This window comes from Parasteatoda tepidariorum, chromosome 7 (genome assembly GCF_982258835.1).
Source record: "Parasteatoda tepidariorum strain Cologne lab strain chromosome 7, Ptep-v5.0, whole genome shotgun sequence".
NCBI lineage: Eukaryota > Metazoa > Arthropoda > Arachnida > Araneae > Theridiidae > Parasteatoda > Parasteatoda tepidariorum.
In genome coordinates, this window is record NC_141761.1 from 22,391,532 (window position 1) to 22,412,397 (window position 20,866).

General features: G+C 28.5%; 1 protein-coding gene across 1 annotated transcript in view; it reads left to right on the plus strand.

The window, feature by feature from the left end:
* Positions 1-20,648, plus strand: part of LOC107454552 (zinc transporter ZIP3) — an 80,135-nt gene extending 59,487 nt beyond the window's left edge. The window contains exons 3-5 of the mRNA XM_087167470.1: positions 13,299-13,564; positions 15,236-15,560; positions 18,616-20,648. Coding sequence (XP_087023596.1) covers positions 13,312-13,564; positions 15,236-15,560; positions 18,616-19,255 — 1,218 coding nt within the window. The 5' untranslated portion in view covers positions 13,299-13,311 and the 3' untranslated portion in view covers positions 19,256-20,648. The remainder of the gene's footprint in view (positions 1-13,298; positions 13,565-15,235; positions 15,561-18,615) is intronic.
* Positions 20,649-20,866: the final 218 nt, after the last annotated feature.

Below are 20,866 nucleotides of genomic sequence, written 5' to 3' on the forward strand. Positions count from 1 at the left end.
AATGAGAAAAATTAATGCTTTATTCAATTTGCAAACGATTCAGTTAAATTATTTTATAATTGCATTAATATTAATAATTTTTTATCTTCATTATAAAAAAAAAACAACGAATGAATGTTTTATCTACGTAAATGATAAAATCGAAATCAATTTCTCTTTCAGAACAAGTAATCAGTTGAGATATTTTCATCTTATATTTAATTTAGAGATGAGATATTTTTTATCAATAGTGCTTAAAAGCCCTTTAGAAAAGGAGCGGAATTGGCCTGAATTACATAACATAAATAAATACCATTGTGCTTTTTGAAATGAATGTAACATTTTTCTGTGGCCAAGACCTAATTAAAATTACAAACAAGATTGATTTATAAAAAAGGTTTCTTGCGTTGCAGATAACTTTGGCATAAAGCTAGAAGTACCAGAAAAATTAATCTTATCAAAATTAATTCCTTGAGTGTTTTCTTCAGCATGAAATCAATTGCAATTACGAAACACTTGTATTAAAGGCATATTTTTCTTTGAAAAGAAAAATAACTCACTGCTTCTGTTAATTATTTTTCTTTTCTCAAAGATTTTATAATATTCCTTATATTTTCCCTTTTGTTTTCGCGTCAGACATAGTCTCTTTCACTGATCAATATTATTTAAGCTGCAGTACGTTAAATTAAGAATTATTTTATTTTGAGCTGAGGCAGAAGCTTGTGCTAAACTATACGATTTTAAAGTATGATTAAATCAAAACTTTCTATTGACCATTTAGTTGCTGTGCTTCAATTTTGTTTTAGAAATTTATCGTGTAAAAATATTTTTAAAAAATTAAGACTTTAAATGGGTACATGGTTGGCACTCAAACATTTTGTGTGTGCAAAGCTAATTATTTTTCGAAATACATTTAAAATAAAAGAAAGCAGTTTATAAAAATAGGGGGTAAATATTTCAAAATTAATACAAAATCTTCCTTTTGCTTGAATTATTATTTTATTATTTAAGATGAAAACGGCATATTTTTGCGTTTTAAAATAATTTTTTTACGCAAATTTAAAACATACATATATGTTTACATCATTTTTATAAGATATTCCGTTATAAACAAATAAACTTCGTTTTTTTTTAAAAAAAAAGTTTTATAACTAAAAAAAAAAAGTTGCATATGCCTCCTGTAAAAAAAAAAAGTTCATAACATGCACAATTTAAAGTCAACTATAAAGGAGTTTTATCTGAAGTCGTGAAAGTTGGATTATTATTATGAATTTATTTATTTATTTTCTATTTTTTTAATATTTCTAAAAGTTGTTTTCTCTGTTCTTTTGCTTTGTTTTTTTACTAAGAACTGTGCTATCTAATAACTGCTTTATGTTTCATTCTGTTCTTCAAAATTTTTCACGTTTTTACAACAAACTTTTTAATTTATTATTAGGGCATCGAACTCAGTTTTCAATGAACAGTTATTTAATTAAAAATGCTTCAACAACTTTTCCTGGTTGAAAAAGTTTTGACGGATAAAATTGCGCTTATCAAGATTTTTAAGAACAAAGTTTGAAAAATGAAACATAAACCAAAAAACATCCGTAGAGCATTTTTGTGTTACTTTTATTGTATTTCACTTTATTATGAATACAAATATGGAGCAATTTGCATAATACTCTGTGTCTTAAAATATTTTTAAACTGTAGACCTTATTATTCTCAATAATTTAATACTGTGGAAAAATAAATTTTTCATTTTTTTAAGTATATGTTTTATTAACGCTCTGTTAGATTTTTCATTCTCAAATTACGGTAAAGAAAAGTTTACGGTAAAGGAAATACCGTTGAGGTTTTAAAACCGTTTATAGCTAGTATAGTTAAAAAACCATGAATACAAAACTATACGGTTTTAACCATTTAGAACTAGCATGGTTTCAAAACCGAAAAAAAAAGAAAGTTAACTAGAGATTGGAACTAGGCTTTTCATTGCGTAATTAGCATTTAATATAATTGTGATGCTATTATGTTTTATATAATGAACCGTAGAGTGTAGTTTAATTAATTCATGTGGTGGTTTCACCTATCGTAAAAGATGGGAAATACTAAACATTTTTGTGCTAAGCAGCTTTATGGTGCTGTTATCTACGTGCAAAGAGAGTAACGTTTTCTAATAGTCCAGGGTCAGAAATTGGGGAATCTAGGACACTGGAAACTCTTCATGTGTTGAGGGGAATTGAGGAAATATCGCGGTGTCAACGCATCGATTCGAACCCCCGATCTATCGGTCAGGTGATTAACAGATTAGCCGTCTCGGCCATATGTACCAGCTGCAAGAAACTAAGTAGCTTCATTAAGTTGGCCTAGATGCTGCGATGAAATCAGTAATTAAACCGTTTTTCTCACAGTTAACAATTTGAGTACCATCTTATTTATGGTTGTTTGACTGTTATGTTTGAATATAATAAAATAACAACTAAATAAACTATAATTTAACCATTTTTATCGAGAATATTTCTAACAGTGCATTTCCATGCAATATGGTTGTTGTAGTATTTGATAGAAGCACTGGGATCTGTTGTTATATTAAGTCCCTGTTTTTATGTTGTATTGATTCAAAACATTTTTATACAGTCCATAGTTGATTTTTATACAGAGAATTAGTGCAATGGGAAATCATATATCATTTTTATTTTCCAGATCAGTTGCATGCACTTAACTTTTCATAATTTGAAAAGTATTATTATCTAGCAAATATCATTTCGAGTTAGATATTAGAAAACAAAATAAAATTATTATAATAATTCGGCCAGTTCTGTGTTCTATTTGAATGGATAAACTCTTTCTCTGATAAGAAAACTTTCAAACAGACTTATACGGTGAAGAAAAGAAACTCTATAGCATATTTTTAATCTAGTAAGCTATAGCTTATGTTTACGTTTTCTCAAATAATGAGGGAAAAATACTATAAGATTATTTTTCCGCAACAAATATTACTATTTCTAGTGCTACTAATATAACAGTTTTTGTGCATATGTGGGGAGGCATGCATTTTCTCGTGTGGGTTTCGAAAACTTCCAAGACTTTATTTGGATTTACTAGATTTATTAAACACGCAAATTGCCATTTCTTTTTTCTAACTCTTACAAAAAATTAGACTTAAAAATTACTTACAATAATTAGACTTAAAAATTTATAATTATACTTTAGGTTTCGACAATGTTAAAAAAAATTTACCGATTAAAAATAAGAGATTTGTTTGAAAATAAGTTTTTAAAAAAATTGGTCTAAATCTTCCGAAAGAAATTGAAATTTGTCTTTTAGATGCCATGTTGCACTCTACAAGAAATTTCCCTCTTTTCATTTAGAATAAACACTTTCAATGCATATCTGATCGTGGATGCGATCTTTAATTGATAATAAGGCTTCTAGAAATTACTAAAACAAAGTACGGGTAAAATATTATGGATGATTTATTTTCCTTTTACACGTGTTTCAACTGCATAAATAATCGATAATCGGCAAATGTTTACATGTTCCATCGTGTTTACTTTTCGCTGAACATGACTATTGGCGCATGATACATTGAAAGTAGAAAAAACTACTACTAATTGCTCATGACAGATATATTCCATTAGTTAAACAAATATTGTTAACTCGTATCTTATTTTTAAATGATATATAGGTTAGATAACTTAACCTTTTTACTATTAGTTGAAACAAATGAAAATTAGCTCTCGTGATTTGTCTGTTGTTATAATTTTATCCCTTAGTTATAATGAGTGCCCCTAAAGTGACTGATGATTTGAAAAAAGCCAATAAAGAATAATTGAAATGATATAAAAATACGCGTTTTGCAATGAGAACAAATATTTATTCACGTCATGTTTAAAAATAAATTAGTCAGTAGATAAATTCTTCAACAGATAATGCTCTGCTAGCTGGGAAAAGTATTGAAAGAATGATTTCAAAACATTTGCAGCTAACACGAGGAGCAGTATGCAGATTAACTTAACTTACACTCGCATCAGTAATTCTGTTACACTAATCTGAATGGAGTAAATAACATAATTTTAAAAATTTTTATTACCCTTGAATTTTCGCAAAAATTAATTGTCTCGTTTCCTAATTAAAGGACAACTTACCGTACATTTCAATTTCCTCTCACTTTCAGTTAACCCTTTGACGCTAAATTTTTATAACCTTTTTTTTTTCAATTTTTTTTTTATTTTCTATTAGTTTAGGCTAAAATAGGTGGAAAATATTATATTTCGAACTTTAATAATTTATGGCTATGAAACATTGTCTTTTCCTGCATTAAAGGTTCTGCATCTTTTAAATACGGCTCACTTCCAAACAGTAATATTTCAAATTTGCTCTTATTTCTGGTTATTAAGATCTAAAAAATTCATCATTAAAATTTCTTTAATTTACAAAATCAATTATCGATAAATTTTTGAGTATGAGCAAAACAAAATTTTCAAACTAATTTTTTTTAAAATTTTAGTACAAATATAATTCCGATCATATAAAAATTTTTTTTACAAACTGTAAGATTTTTCTTTATATTTAAAAAAAACTGAAGTATAATTTTACTTGTAATTAGATCATCAGTAAAAAAGTATTCAAAAGGGACACCGGTGTCGTATCTGCGACAAAGAGTTAACTGAATGTTTTCAAATCGTTGGTCATCTTCAGAATAACTGGTATGCACTGAATTAAAATTAATGCATATGAAACCAATGCTACTGTTCAACAGCATTTCAATATTTAGTTTTTTTAAGAAGTAAATTTCTAAAACTTTTTTAATTAACATCTTTGCATTAAAATGGTTAAGTAATGATTAAAAACTTGAAAGAAATTATAAAAATATAAAAATTACATTTAATGAATTATTAAAAAGATAGTCACATTAATCTAACGTATGAATATAATTCCCCCCCCACTCAAATCTTATTCAAATTAATTCGAATCGATGTTATTCAAATAAAAGAATGCGTCCAATTTACATCATTCTGATGAACCATTAAAAGTTGGTCATTAAGTAAGTTCTTGTCACTGAAAAAGTAAGTTAATTCATATGATTAATACAAGTACTTCGACGCAGATTTTTTTTTAATATTCACATAGTGGGTACTTCAAAAATGAAAAGCACACAAAAATAATTAAAAATCTTAAACTCAGATAGTAATTGAATTCTATTGACACGAAACGTTGATGGGAAATGGTTTCGTGTGAGGGGAACCATTCTCAATCATGAACAATTTAAATGATTTTATTTGAATAAACAGATTCGATCCACGATTAAATTCAAATATTAGAATGTATTGATCTCAGACACTTAATTATGATCGTTAGATCATTATTAACATCAAATAACTTACGAGAACTTCATCGATGCAGTATAATCACTTTAATTATTTGTTCTTGTAAAAAAATTATAATATATATATATATATATATATATATGTATTTTAGTACAAAAAGTTTTTGTGGAAGTTTTTATCCTTTTAAAAAGTAAACAATAAAATAATTGCTAAGAGTTTCAGATCGCACGCTTTTATTTTTTTAGTGGGGGGGGGGGGCAAAACGTCTTTAACTAAGTGGGTAAATTTACCGCGATGCGATGTCTCTATACGCTAAAAGTATAAAATGGCTTGCTTACTAATATTAGAAGTACAATAAAACTCTTTACGTTTACGATTTTTTGATACAACTAAAATTTTATTGATTAACACTATTGTTGCAGAAAGAGAAAAGTTTTGAAAAAAGAATATCAACGTCGGCATGTTGTCAGCATTTTAAATTTAATGGCTGTTTATTGAAATATGTTATTGTTATATTAAGCGTTAAATTAAATATTCAACATAATGTTTATAATATTGTTCAATCCTATTTTCATCGAGACCTTTTACTTTATTTGTGAGTGATTAAAAAAAATGTAAGAGAAATGTTTCCAATAAATGCTCTAGGCAAAAATTTCAAGCAAATAATTAAAATAAACAAAAACTTAGGAAAAATATCAAATAACACTATTTTTTTTTTCTCTTGCATTTTATTTTATTTAAAACCGTCATTTAACAACAGACCGAATTTAGGCTTTACGACTACCAATGCTCAACTCCGTAGCCTTGTAGTTTTGATCCCAATCCAGAAGACAAGGGAACTCCTGGATCAAATAATGGGAGAAATCTGCCTTCCTGGAGGACTTTTTGATGGACATAACCAGCATTTGAGTTGAAGTGAAAGGAATGGCTTGAAGGATAAATACATTAAATAATTACTATTTGCATTTAATTGCAATTATACGTAATACGCTTACGTTAAATGCGGCATCAAATGTTTGCGATGCAATAGCGCAAAAAACAAAATTAAAGAGCAGCAAGAAATGCAATTCAAAAATGTAAGAGCTAAAGTCGAAATAAAAACAAACATAGAGTTCATAAATAATAATAAAAATAACTTAAAAATGCAGAATATGCATTTGACGTCACTCCGCTTCAGCGTTACATGGAGGGGAAAACTACGAAAATTTCCCATGGTTAGTCTGACGGCAAGGGAACTCTGCCTGCCACTGAGGATATTTTACGTCAACGCTGTGGTCCGAATCGGGTGTGAAATTTAAATCAACCAGCCATCGCTGGGATTCGAACCCGAGTCATCTCATTTGGAGGCCAGTACTTTATCCCCTAAGCCACCACGACTTCTTTTTAGCATTGTCGATATTCCTCATAGCTAAAATAACTATGCACCTAGCGGTGTTTGGAGGATAGGAAGTTAAAGTTTTTGGGTACCTAGCATAGTGCTGGGGATGACGAGAGCAAACAAACTCATGGATCTAGTTTTATTCAGATTTGAACGATAGGAAAGAAGACAGTTTTTGAACGTACACGAGAGGTTCCTAGTAAGTGCTCAGAATCGAAAAACTCCCTCATCAACTTTTCGCGCTCGCTGTTTATCACCAAAAATAAGCACCCAAAACAAAGGAGAAAAACTATGGACCTAATTTTTATATTAATTAATATTAATTTTGGATTCATTTTTGAAATTATAAATTGATACACTGTAGGAAAGAAATTCTCAAAATTGTGCAAAATACGTCAAAATAGCACCGAATTTATCGTATTTGAAAACCGCTTTGTATTCAAAAGTGAAACAGCATATACTCATTTTTTAGCAAAATGCATAGTCAATGGTACAAATAGCATATATTAATTTCCAATTTCAATGGTACAATAGTTGCAATTTGGAAAATATGCTCTCAATAGCTTAGTCAGGTGAGCGATAATCAGTGAGCATAAATTTCACTTTTTGCTGATTTCGCTAATATTTTAAAAACATTTTAGCGAATGGAATGCATATATGCCAATAAGGGGCTCACTATATATAGCCTCCTAACTCTGTCCGGACTGATGACGATGGTGTTCAGAGTCCCTAGAAGTCCTTGGTTCTAATATTGACGGCAGCCAACGAACATCTAACTCCACATGCATTTTGCTCAAGTCTGCTTCAGTTTTGAATGCATAAATCTCCGGAGCTATTTTGACTCATTTTTGCTCAATTTTGAGAAAAGCGCTTTTTACAGTATAATATCCTTAGGTTTACGGCATAAATACATTGTATAGATCCAAGAAATACAAGAATAACAGGCTTGCATGATTACTTCGATTAACTTCCACTTAAAATGTGGAGTGCTTGTGTCGAGTACCCTCTTAAGAGAAACAGTTGACATAGCAGCTTTTATCTCCCATTCGTATCTTAAGCTCTCATATTTGAATAGGAAAATATATTCTCGAACATTCTCCTTGAATGAATTGCTTACACATCTTATCGTTAGATACGATAAAATAAGAAAAAACCTTTATGGTCACTACAACAAAACACAATTTATCGATATAAATATGCTTATAACATTTTTATTTATTTTTTACTCTTTAATAAGTGTTAAACAATTATTTCAGTTTAACAAAAGAAATATTTCTCATTACATTCAATTCAAGCATACAAAACATTAAATATTGATGTCAGTTAGTTAACAAACACTCAGTTAAATCATGGAATGATCTCTGTCAATCCCGACTGATGCAAAATAATATGCAATCTGGAAAGCTTAGAACCTCTAAATAGTCTTGGCAACATTATAAAATTTTCAGAACATAGGCTTTATTATTTTCACAAATTTAAAAATTTAAAAGTTTTCACACTTAGGAACATATTTATAAAAAAGGAGGTGAAGTTTAATGTAAATAATCAATTACTTTTTAAAGGACGAAAGTTGATCTTGGCATCAAATTTTATCTTAATCTGTAGCAGTTGTGTTTTCAGTTTATGACAGTTGTTTCAATAATTTTTATTTAAATAAGACATAAAAGAAATTATATTTTTATTGGGTTCAAGTAGTCTTTAGGTTGGATAAATTTCAACGAATTTGGGGACTCTATAGGTTACTATTAGTCAGGTTTTACGTAAACGGGAAAATTTTTAAATAATTAAGTTTTTGATTGGAACCCTCAGGGCAATAGAAAAAGAGGAAGACCTCAAAATATTTGGCGAGGACGATTCTAAGCGGATTGAAAACGGTAGGAAAGACATGGGGAGCAATAAATAAGTAAAAACTTTTTATTCCCTTTTACAATTTTCTTTTTAATTCGATTTATAACTCACTTCTCAATTACAATAATAGCTTTAATGTAAAGCAAATTTAAATAAAATTTTATTTTTATGTTGCAGTAACTCGTAATGTTAATTAGATTTTCATAACTTGATACATGTAAGCAGAGTATTAAAATATAATGAAATTGAACGTATTTTGTTAAATTGAATTGTTTGGTTTTAATTAAAATAAAAAAACATATTAATTTTTTTTTATCATTCGGGAAGGGTTGGGAACACCACTGTTTAAAATGAAACCAGGAATGATAAACCAATAGTTTTCTGAAATAAATAAATTACTTAAAGAACTCATTCTAAAGCCTCAAAATATATTTGCAGAAGGCTTAAAAATTCTCTGCAAATATATTTGTAGAGAAATTGTGAGTTATTAACACACCCCTCACAGTAAATATAACCATAAAAGCAGACCCTTCAAAATATCTATCTCTTATTTTAAGTGCATGTTTCATATTTTCCACATCTAACGTTATTTTTTTTAATATATCTTGATGTCATCACAATATTTTCCCCAAAACAGGGCGCTTTTAAATTATTCACGCTTTTAACTGATTTTTTTCATTCAGAAATTTTTTTTTTCATGAATAATTTAAAAACTGTTTCATTTCAAAATAATTCGTTATTTAATGCAAATTTTAATTCTCTAGTAGACTCAATTTTACTCATTTTTTATTTTACCTCTTTTTTTTTTTAAAAAAAAAAAGAAAGGTTAAAGTTCGATTATCTTGGTTTTATGGTATGTTTTTTATCTGTGGTAAAAATGCTTAAGCTTCGAAAACTCATACCATATTGCCTGTTTTGTTGTACAGTAGAATACAGAAAGTTAAAAAAGAAAGGTTAAAATTCGATTATCTTGGTTTTATGGTGTCTTTTTTATCTGTGGTAAAAATACTTATCTACGAAAACTCATACCATATTGTTTGTTTTTTTGCAAAGTAGGATACAGAAAGTTAACGAATTCCAAAGTTAAGACAGATGGGTGTTTCATAATAATCTTCTTTAACATATATTTTTAAAATCCTTAAAAAATCATCATAGAATTTATCAAATAGGCTTAGCAAAAGTAAATCAATGGAAGAAGCTTATTTTTAGGATGAAATTTGAAAAAGGTCACAATAGTAAACTTCCCAATTTGACTAAACAAATATACTGCCTTTGAGGAGTCTGACCTCAATGAGAAGGATTTCGTGACTTCATTTTGCTTTTGCTTTTAAAATTATATATTAAAGGCAGTAATTACGACACACCTCTGCTTATTTGCTGATGCTAAAATTTAACTAGCATCACATAACATCCTTGCAAATAAGCAGTGATGCTATACTGTGGGTAATTTTTGTGTGAACTGACTTGTTAATGTCATTATTTCCAACTAATTTTTATAATGTGAGATGATGATGATTAAACTATATATTGAATTAAATGTGTTTGCAATTAAAGTCAAAATAAAACCTCAGCTAAGTGATACATTTAAGAAAAAATAAACAATTCATGTTTTGAATAATCTACGCATATTTATAAGCAACTAAGAAAACAGTCTCTATTTTAACATACGTAAAAAAATCAAATTATTACTTGTAAATATTAATAATATTTTAACCTTTTAACTCATGCTAAATACTAAAGACCTACTATAAAAATTACTTTAATTTTTACTGTTAGAAGAGATACTAAGCAAAACATATTATTTTTTATTTTATTTTCTTCAGTTAATGGATTAATTAATTACTCAAATATTATAAAATACTCTACGAATAAACAATATAGTATTACCCGCATTATTAAATTTCAATTAAGAAACGCTTACGCATGTTGAATAACAAAATATTTATTTCACCACTTACACTATTGTTTTTATTACTTTTTAATAGAAAAATAAACATTTAATCAGTGATTTTAATGTTTTATAATTAAAACTTCATGTTTGTCTTTCTATCGAAAAAAGTATTAAATTTACAATATTTTACGATTTTTTTTCTTCATATTCAATCCATTGAATGAATGATATTTTAAACAAACAGGCAGTATACTCTTCGTTTCTTAATTTAAAATTTTATCTTGTATCAACACAACGGAATTTTTATGTCAAAATAATTAAATTGTTCTGATATTTACAAGGAAGACAAAATGTGTTCAGCTATTTACGTGTTTATTTTTTTAAATTATTATTAATTTATTTGTTTATTAATTTACTTTTTTACTATTTGTATTTGTCTAATTAGAACACATTTTTTTATGCAATATTATACGATCTAACCTCAAGATTGATGCTTTAAGCGTGCGCCTTCGTAATCCACCATTTATTTAAGAAGTAATTTCAGTATTTTGTATAGACGTGAATTGAGTTAAACTTAAATTTATACTAAACCAGAGTCAGAATCAGCTGTTATGAGCCAAACGTAAACGATATTGTTCAAACTGATATAACGTTGTTATAAACAATATACGACTATAAAAAGAGAAAAGAAATATCTGGAACAATTCGTGTTCGTGAGACCTGTGTTTACCTGAAGAAAGAGAACTTCTTGTAAAGATTTAATTGATTTGTAACATAGTTTAATGGCAAAAGCTTTTCAAATGAACACGGCTTAAGCTTTTTCAAATAAATAGTTAAGAGAAACTATCAAAAATGCATATTTAAAGCTACAAAAAATTCCTGGAACACCGAAAACTATATTTATTTGCCATCTGAACTGTAACAGCTTGTTATAAGTAAATATCAAAATAGCATATCCGATATGTATACTAGAATAGAATAATAATGTAGAACTTCATAACATTATTGTCTCACCGGTTAGCAAAAAAAAAAGGACCTGCATTTGACCAAGTAGTTATCGTTAGAATTCCTTATACTCCAATCATTTCAGAATTATACTTTAATTTATTTATGTTACAATGTAATAAAAGTTAAATATAATCCACTTAATTTGTCTCACATTTATTCGACTCATTTTCTTGCTAAACTTGATCAATATTAGTTTAAAACTGATAATATATTAGCAATACTAGGCCAGACATCAAGATAACAGATATTCAACAACAAAAATTATGTCATTCTATTTGGAGTAAACTTATCTCTAACCATGATAACGATATTTTTTTTTATTAAGTCGGATTAAATCAAAAATCTAATCTCAAGGTCTGTTAGAGATTTTATTTATTTTTTTATGATATTCAATCTTGAAAACGTAATAACATTTTTATTTCAAACAAAAAGTATCCTGTTAAAAAAATTGATTTTTTTTATTTTTTAAACATTCAAGTAGAGTATTATAGTTTTTCTTAATATATTTTTATGCATATATTGATTTAATTCCATTTTTAATGAAGCGTTTTGTTAATAATAAGGAACTTACTATAACAATTGAAAAATTATAGATATAGTACTTCATTTATTAATTTAATATATCTCATTATTTACAACAAATCATACATGCAAATAGATACATATGATATATTTAAAATATATTATATATATATATTTGAAAATCACAATATGAGATACATATTCACGCAATTTAAATAAATAAAATCTCGCATCGATATTTTCATTAAAACGTTGAAACGTCCCTGTAGCAATCAATATGTAATCAATATAGAATTTTATAAAAATTGAACATTCTTGAAAAAATCCGCGATTAAAAAACTTAAAATGCTATTAATATATGTATATATTTTAATATATATATATATTTATATATATATATATATATATATATATATATGTATATATATATATATATATATATATATATATATATATACATATAAATATATATATATATATATATATATATATATATATATATATATATATATATATATATATATATATATATATATATATATCGGATAAATATATTAATATCAATACGGATATAATAAATATTTCGAACATTCATCAAAGCGACTATATTATTGTTGACATTCACCGGTGAAAATCGACATTCTCTTGATTTCGATCATTCACAGTAACGTATTTATATATTTATATGTAATATAGAATACGAGCCTCATTCGAGTCTTTCTATATTGAATCATAAGCTTAAACAGATGTTTCTTATCAATTTCAAGATATAGAAATCGTTCTCTCACAAAGAGCCATAAAAAGTCAGGATGCCAGATAAAAGATTATTTTCTGAAGTTAATGGGCAGTAATTCGTAGATGAAGTACACATTAAGATAGTCCCAAAAATTCCCCAGCGTCAGAGTGGCGCCATCCTTTTAGCGAATCAAAATCTCCAAATTTAAATGACGTTTCATTAAGATAAGGATACTCTTGCAACCAACTCCCTTTTCAGAACCCCCGTTTAAATATCAGGAACAGCAAAAATTCGTGGCTTTTTCATATTTTCATGGCTAGATAAATCTGTTCCAAACCCCAACATCCCTTCTATAGAAATCCCACCTATGTAATCCATGCAAACATCCAACGAACACTGTTTTAAATAACTTAGCATCAACTAATAAAATGCCTATTTGTTGAATCAGCCTAAGTCTCTTCAATTCTCTATATAAGCTGATTTCAGTGTATCTTCTCCAAACATTTCGATCTGCTGCCAATATGTGATATATTATGGCTGCCATATAATATCGAAAGAAAAGAATTGTGATCTAAATTTGGGCCAAATTAAAAGCGTTAAAGTAATTTATTTTATCTTTTAATAGGTACTTTTGAGAAATGGTATTCTTTTACATGTCATTGGTGTCTCAGCTATATGTACTGTTGGGAAGTTTTCTTGGCGGTATTGCGCCATTTTATATCCTCACAACATTTATGAAAAATGACCGTGATGAATGCAGAAAAAACAAGACATTGGCGTTATTGATCTACTTTGGAGGAGGAATTTTTATGTCAACATGTTTCCTTATTTTACAACCGACAGCTAACAGGGAATATGAAAAGCATGACCATCATCATCATTGCAGCAATCGTAAGTAACCTGTTGATCAAGAGGTCGCAAAATTTATGTTACTTTAATATTTAATCTACATAACCTTAGAAGATTACCATTTTCTAGAAAACATTAAAGTTTTTAATAACTTTTTCAGTAAATAAAAGTTTATTTATTAAAAAAAAAAAGGTCTAAACAGAAAGAATATGACACTGTAAGTGAGAATTAGATTGGGAAAAAAATAAGTTTTCACAAACCAAGTTTTTCAGAGGAAAATAACACTTCAATCTTAAACAAGAAACGTGGGATGCATATCACTTTCTACTCTCGATTAGGCTAACTACCAAATATCGAAACAAATTTTAATTTATCCTTTTAATTTGACAAGAATTATAAACTTAAAATTTGGAACTCCTATTTTGATTGAAAGGATCTATTTAGCATTAATGTCAATTATGATTATTACTTCTAATTACCCCAATAATATAAGTATCAATACGAAACTGTTTTAGTTTTTCTTATACCGGTGATAAAGAACACACTGGCAAAAATTGCGAACTATTATCTTTTTAGCAACGTATTATTTATCATTATTTTCAGTTAATATAATTACCCCGACAATAAAAAAATAAAATGAATCATTTTAAGGTTTCCCTTTATCAATTAGGTAAAACATAGCCAAATTTTTAGATTTCTAACTTGGTAAAATGTGTTATTTAGCATTATTGTCAATCAGACTGGCTACCCCAATAATTGAAAGTATCAAATTTAAATGTTTTTTTAAATTATTATTATTAGTTTATTCATTTATCTCATACAAAAAACATGGTCTAAATTTAAAACTTTCATATCGGTTAAGCGTTTTATATAGCATTAGTGTAAATTAGGATAAATACTCTCTGTTTACCGCGATAACTATAGAATTATTGAAAAGATATAATTTCAGTTTTTCATTTTATCTGATAAAAAACTCATGCTCCAAATTTCAGATATTTTAAAACAAGCTGCTTAGCAATACTGTCAAACTACCTTTAACTAATTACCTTTAATTCAATCCTTAATTTTTCTAATAATTACAAATATCAAAATGAGCTATTTTAGTTTTATAGAGAAAAACATAGAGAAAATATGGAAAATAATAAAGATTAATGAAAAAAAGAAGAAAAATTATTAAAATCAAAATTTTTCAAAAAAATAATTACTATACATATATATAAATAAACATTATTGTTTTTTCAAAATATTTTTTAAAAATATTTTGTTTCAAAATTTTTCTTCTCTTTTCATTAATCTTTATTACTTTTCATGTTCTCTCTATTCGTTTTTCTTTATCTTCTTTTTATTCTTTTCGTCTTCATTGTGCTATATATATATATATATATATATATATATATATATATATATATATATATATATATATATATATATATATATATATATATATATATATATATAACTAACACTAAAGAAAGGAGAGATTAACATAGAAAACATAGAAAATAAAGTAAATAATAAGTTTTATTTACTGCGCATAAGGGGGGGGGGGCGAGTACATAAAACCAATAAAATAAGATAAAAAATACAAAGAAAACAAGGACAGAGATTAAAATCACGGACACTTTGCGACAGTGGCTCACTGACAATTACTTTTGTATTGTAATTTCAGAAATCTTTAAAATCCTCATGAATATATTTTGTTCCTTTTTTTAGAGCAAAAATTAGACACCAATGCTAATTCTGAAGATGAAGGTCATCACCATGAAGGTTTTCCCATATCCGACTTTATCATTTTATGTGGTTTCATAGCACTATTTATAATTGAAGAGCTTTTTCAATTCGCTTCATACAAATGTCAAAAGAGAGCTATAGAAAGATCTCGAAAAATTCCCTTCTGCAGTTGTGCGAAACGCCATACTGAATGTAGCAGAACATTCAAAGCAGCTAATCCAGCAGAACAGACACTTTTTGGATTAGAGAAACAAACCACTGAATTAGAGAAGGAGTCTCCCTATCATACCTGCTTGTCTCCCAATAGGTAATACTGCCTTTTACTCAATTGATCTAAACGATTTTTATCAATATTCCCATAATGCAATCGGGAAAGTTTTAAAAAGCACAATTGATTTTATTATGTACTTTATTAGGCCTACCCAATTAGCACAATTCACGAACACGATATCGTAAAAACTTAGTTTTGAACATTGAACAATATCGTAGCGAAACATTGTACTATATAAAAATGAACCCCTTTTATAACGTATATCCAATATCGCGAAACAATATTGTTCGATATTGTAAAAACGTTGGGGAACGTCGATCGATATCTCTCGGCATTTCGGATATCTCTAAATTTATATTTTGGAATTATAACAATTTGACGTCATTTTTTGTCTTTTAAATGATTAATTTTGATTTAAGAACACAATAAAGTTTAAAATGAAAAGTTTTACAAACAGACTTTTAATGTGCAATCGACGGGAATCGTACAATATCGTACACACAATGTCGATTTTCGCCAATATTGACAATGTCGGTCGATGTAGACTAAAGCTGTTACAATATCCCTGTGCTACTTGGGTAGGGGGTTAGCGTGACTCCCCTCCAATCAACTATTTTTCTTCAAGTTTTCTATTTTTGCATCTTAACAGTATTGTGAATTAAAGGCATTAAAATGATCAAAGTTTAAACTTTTTATATTATAAGTTTACCCCTATAACTTTGATCCAAAAAATATTTTTTTTTCATGAAGTTTTACTGAATTAACTTAATTTTTGAAATTTATGTAATAATGATTAAAAAATAAACTTAAAAATCGTGGAAATTTTTATTTGTATTAGTATTAATTTCTGTGGCTGGGTGGCGCAATTGGTTTGTCGTCGCCCTTCTGAGCCCAAGTCAGCGGGTTCGATCCCCGGCCCAGAAACCGGATTTTCGGAATGCAGAAAATCCTCAGCGGCCATGTCGTATGATTATGTGGCATGTAAAAGATCTCTGGAGTGCCTTATTGGCTCTTGGCATTTCCTGCAAAATTAAATTCCTAGTGCATTTTAGCATCCTAATAGAGTCTCGGTGCTGCCATCTAGTGGGGCAGAAACTAGAAGTCCACATTAACATGGCCAACGGTATCTCACCCATTGTGGTGGTCCTGAAAGAGTGGATACAACTTCTGGAGAACGGTGTCTGCTCATCGGGAAGGCTGATTGAGCAGCTCATAGGAAATAGAAAATTAAAAAAAAGTCTTAATTTTTTGAAGAACATCATCAGACTTAAAATTGTTTTACAGTGTGTCTTTTGAATGACAGAAACACGTCTCTCTAGAGATAGATTAATGTAATAACAGATAATAGTACAACCTTACAGTTAAATACAGAAAATATCTGATGAATTTAAAGAGAAAAAAAAATTCTAAAAAAAAAAATGCCTTTGAAGAGGTTTTAATTTTTTTTCTTGTTTTGGCATGTAAAACTAACATACTGAAATGCCAGTTTATTTATAGAGATTTAAATTTAAAAAAATATGTCTGAGCAATGCATCTCGAAAAAAAATTCGAAGAATTGAAAAATATCCATCTAACCTGTCCAATCTGCACCTAATTTTTCCATAAAATAAAATCTTATAAATAGCTCAAAAGTTATAAATATGCCCATTCCACATGCACACACCTATGATTAAAATGAAATGTAAATAAACTCACCAACTGAATGCATAACAAAATTAAAAGTGAAAAAAAGAATTCTAAAAAAAATTATCAAACAGCAGCGGTTGCCATATCAACGCATGCGCACTGTTTACTATTACTCTTGATTATTGTAGTTGAAAAGTGAGGAGGCCATGAAATCCAAACCAACACCCATTTTGCCGATGGGTATAAAAAGTAAAATTTAAATCAAAGCAGGTGTGTCTGATACAGGATACTCCTAGTTTTATTAAAATTATGTCAGTGGGATTCATATACGGATCCTTTCTGGACTATACCTGATGAGGCCTCGTTTGACAAAATAACGTTTTTGTCTGCTTGATAACGCTTTCCTATTCTTTCATTCTACTTAAAAAGTAAGCATTTTGTTGCAGAAAAATAGTTCGTAGAAAATTGAGAAATTATCATTAAATAAAAAGAAAATTGATTTATGACAACTAATTCGAAATAAACAACTTGTAAGTAAGAAATATTATGCTGGCCGCTCTGCAGTTCGCAAAAAAAGCTACTATGGAGTTGAAACACTCGACTTTAAAAAAAATAAAAAGAAAGAAAGAATGATGAATGACAAGCAATCTCGTGGGTTGTTGAGTATAGCTTATATGAAAAGTTAAAAAAAATATTAAGGATAAAAAAACCTGATGATTCAAAAAGAACTAATCTCTATTACGTACCTTACTTTAACTTATTCTTCTGGAAATTCGATTTCTGTCTAATATTAGTATACCATGACCGAACTCAAATTAAATATCTTCAGAGATCGTTAAATGCATGTTCAATTAATATCTAGTCAACTTACCGTGACCAAAGGCTTGACATAAAATATCCACAGACATATTATGGATTAAATATCTATGGTTGAAAATCTGGAACATTTAAAATTAAAACATGCCTCTCACCCATTATCATAATTGAATTTAAGCAATTAGCGAAAGCATTTAAAATCATTTGATGCATCATAACTTAATTGATATTTGTGTCCTAGTAGTAGTAGTACTTACATTGCACTAGAACTGCCCAACAGGCTTTTGGCGAAGATCAGAAAAACTTCCCTTCAGATAATCCGAAAATATGTCATCACAATTTTGATCTTCTGTAGAAGGGATGGCTCGTCCGCTTTGGTAGTCCAACGAAGTTTAGTACTTAAAACAGTTTGATAAGGAACCGTGCACGCTTGGTTCCTTCGCATGCTAGTCAAAGCGGTCACCCACACGCTCACTGACCACTGCCAGTGGGGCTCGATTTCATTATCTTATGGAAACCGTGTCTTACGATCAGTCCACTGTGCACATCACTGTTTTTAATAACAAATCTTATTTCATAAATTCAAGTACTAACTGATTTATTTATGAACCCCCATTTTAAATTTTTTATGATTCATAATCTTTTACAGAAACAACGATGCAGCTGATGCGGGACGTAGACTAATTCAGTCGTCAATTATTTCCCAAGTGGTACCTAACTACGGAGCAATGGCAACCATTACAGAACTAAATGCTAATCAACCTATACCCATTTTGGCTCCACCGATAATAATTGGTGAGGAAGGAAATGTGATTTCCCAACTGCCTAAAGATTACAGGCCCTATACAACTTTCTTCTTGCTTGCAATAGTGTTAGGCATTCATAACTTTTTTCAGGGTTTAGCACTCGGACATACGGTAGATTGTTTCACTTGGAATCATCTGATCCAATGTACAATGCTAATCATATTATCATTCGCAGTAGGGAGTGTTATTTCCCAAGATGGAGATACTTCTTTACCAGTCATATGCTACATAGGGTTGTTATCGATCATGTGTCCATTAGGAATATCAATGACGATGATTTTCAACAATACATTGGGAAAAATCTCGCACTTAACGAAGGCAATCATTGCTGCAACTTCGTGTGGTGGCTTATTGTATTTAACTTTCTTTGACTTATTACGGGGTCTTCCGCAAAACAACTCATCTAGCCCGGCTAAATTTGCTTGTTTTACACTTGGGGCTGCATTCATTGGGGTTCTGCAATACCTCGCTGTCATAACTTGATCTAAGAAATACTCTGAAACTAAACAGTTATGAGTATTCTTCAATCTTTAGATTTATGCAAGTAAGTGGTGATTTTAAAGAATCCAGTGAGGTAAAAACCAAAGGGAAGGAAGTAGTAAGTGATAATGGAACAGCATTTATTCTAAACATTCATTTTGACGGGATTGAATTTGTCAGAGTAGAGATAAGTTAGTCAATCTTTTATGCAATAAAGTTATTAAAATAAATTTTTAATACATTATAACTAGGAATTCTTAAATCAACTTCAGTAAAATTGCAAAGCCAAAGCAGATTTTGAATTGCTTAAGAACTAAAGCATGTTAGTTTAAATTTCCATTTTCTAACGCAACTCATTTATATAATTACAGCCTAAAGTTTCATTCATAAAACAAAAACTTCAAGTAAACTTTTTGGAATATTTATCCATAAATTAATAGTTTCTTTCTCACAAATATAACAACAAATTGAAATAATATTCAAGCGCTATTAAATTACTTTCTTTAAAACTGCAACTATAAAAATAATTTTTTTTTTAAAATAAAGAAATAAACACAGTTTATTTAATTCTGAAAAATTAGGATGAAGGAAAGGTTTACATATTGATTTGATGAGTTAAACATGCAAATAAAAAATGCCCCTTAGTAATTTACGCCATATTGGATAATTCTTTTTCTAAATAATACTTCATTTTAATGATGCACTGCAAGGTAAAAAGTAATTGCTTCAGGTGCGATGCAGCCGGAATAAAAAGAGATTGAAAATACTTAACCATAAATATTTAAATCTTCGCCTTAAATAATAGTAATATAATACACCAAGACGATCATCCACATTTAAAGCTATCTGTAGCTTACTGTCATTTGCTTAATTGAACTAGCGTTTGACAAATAATTAAGAGTTCTACATTTACCCTTTTCTATTCAATATTCTCAATTTTAAAGTGGCAAGTACACAGATTTAATACTTTTGGATTGATGTTTAAAATGTCCTAAGACTTCTTAGTAAGAACCCATATAAAGAGTTGAGGCAATCAAGTGATAAGGTATGTTTTAAAATAGTTCAGGATAGCATCTTTGGTGTAAGACATCCCAACTTTCTTGTGAGGAATAAGATGTTTTTCTGTATCGTTCCGATATCTAATAGAAATTTACCAAGTGTGTTAAGTATCTAATTGGAAACAATACTAAGGAAGAGTTTGTCAGAAAATGTCAAAATGTGGCTATCCCTTTATCGCTCCAAGCTCTTCATATATAACTGCACAAAATTCATCTATATTAACTTCTGCTGAATAAAGGCACATTTTTGATTTGCTTCAAAAATAATATCAAACGATATGAATATGATCATTCAAAATCAAAATACAATTTGTATAAATAAATTTATTTACAATATTCATGTGATTTTTCAATCAACATAGCTATAGTTCACTTTTATATACAGTTATATAAATATTTATTTTCACTTAAATGCAGCTTTTTTTTTTTCAATAACATTCTTTAAAGGTTAAGTCAATAAAAACAGAAAGCACTTTTTCATTTAAATAGAAAACGGCACTGTTGTGAAACATATTTAAATAAATCAAAAGTAGCAACTGTCAAATTTAGAACAACA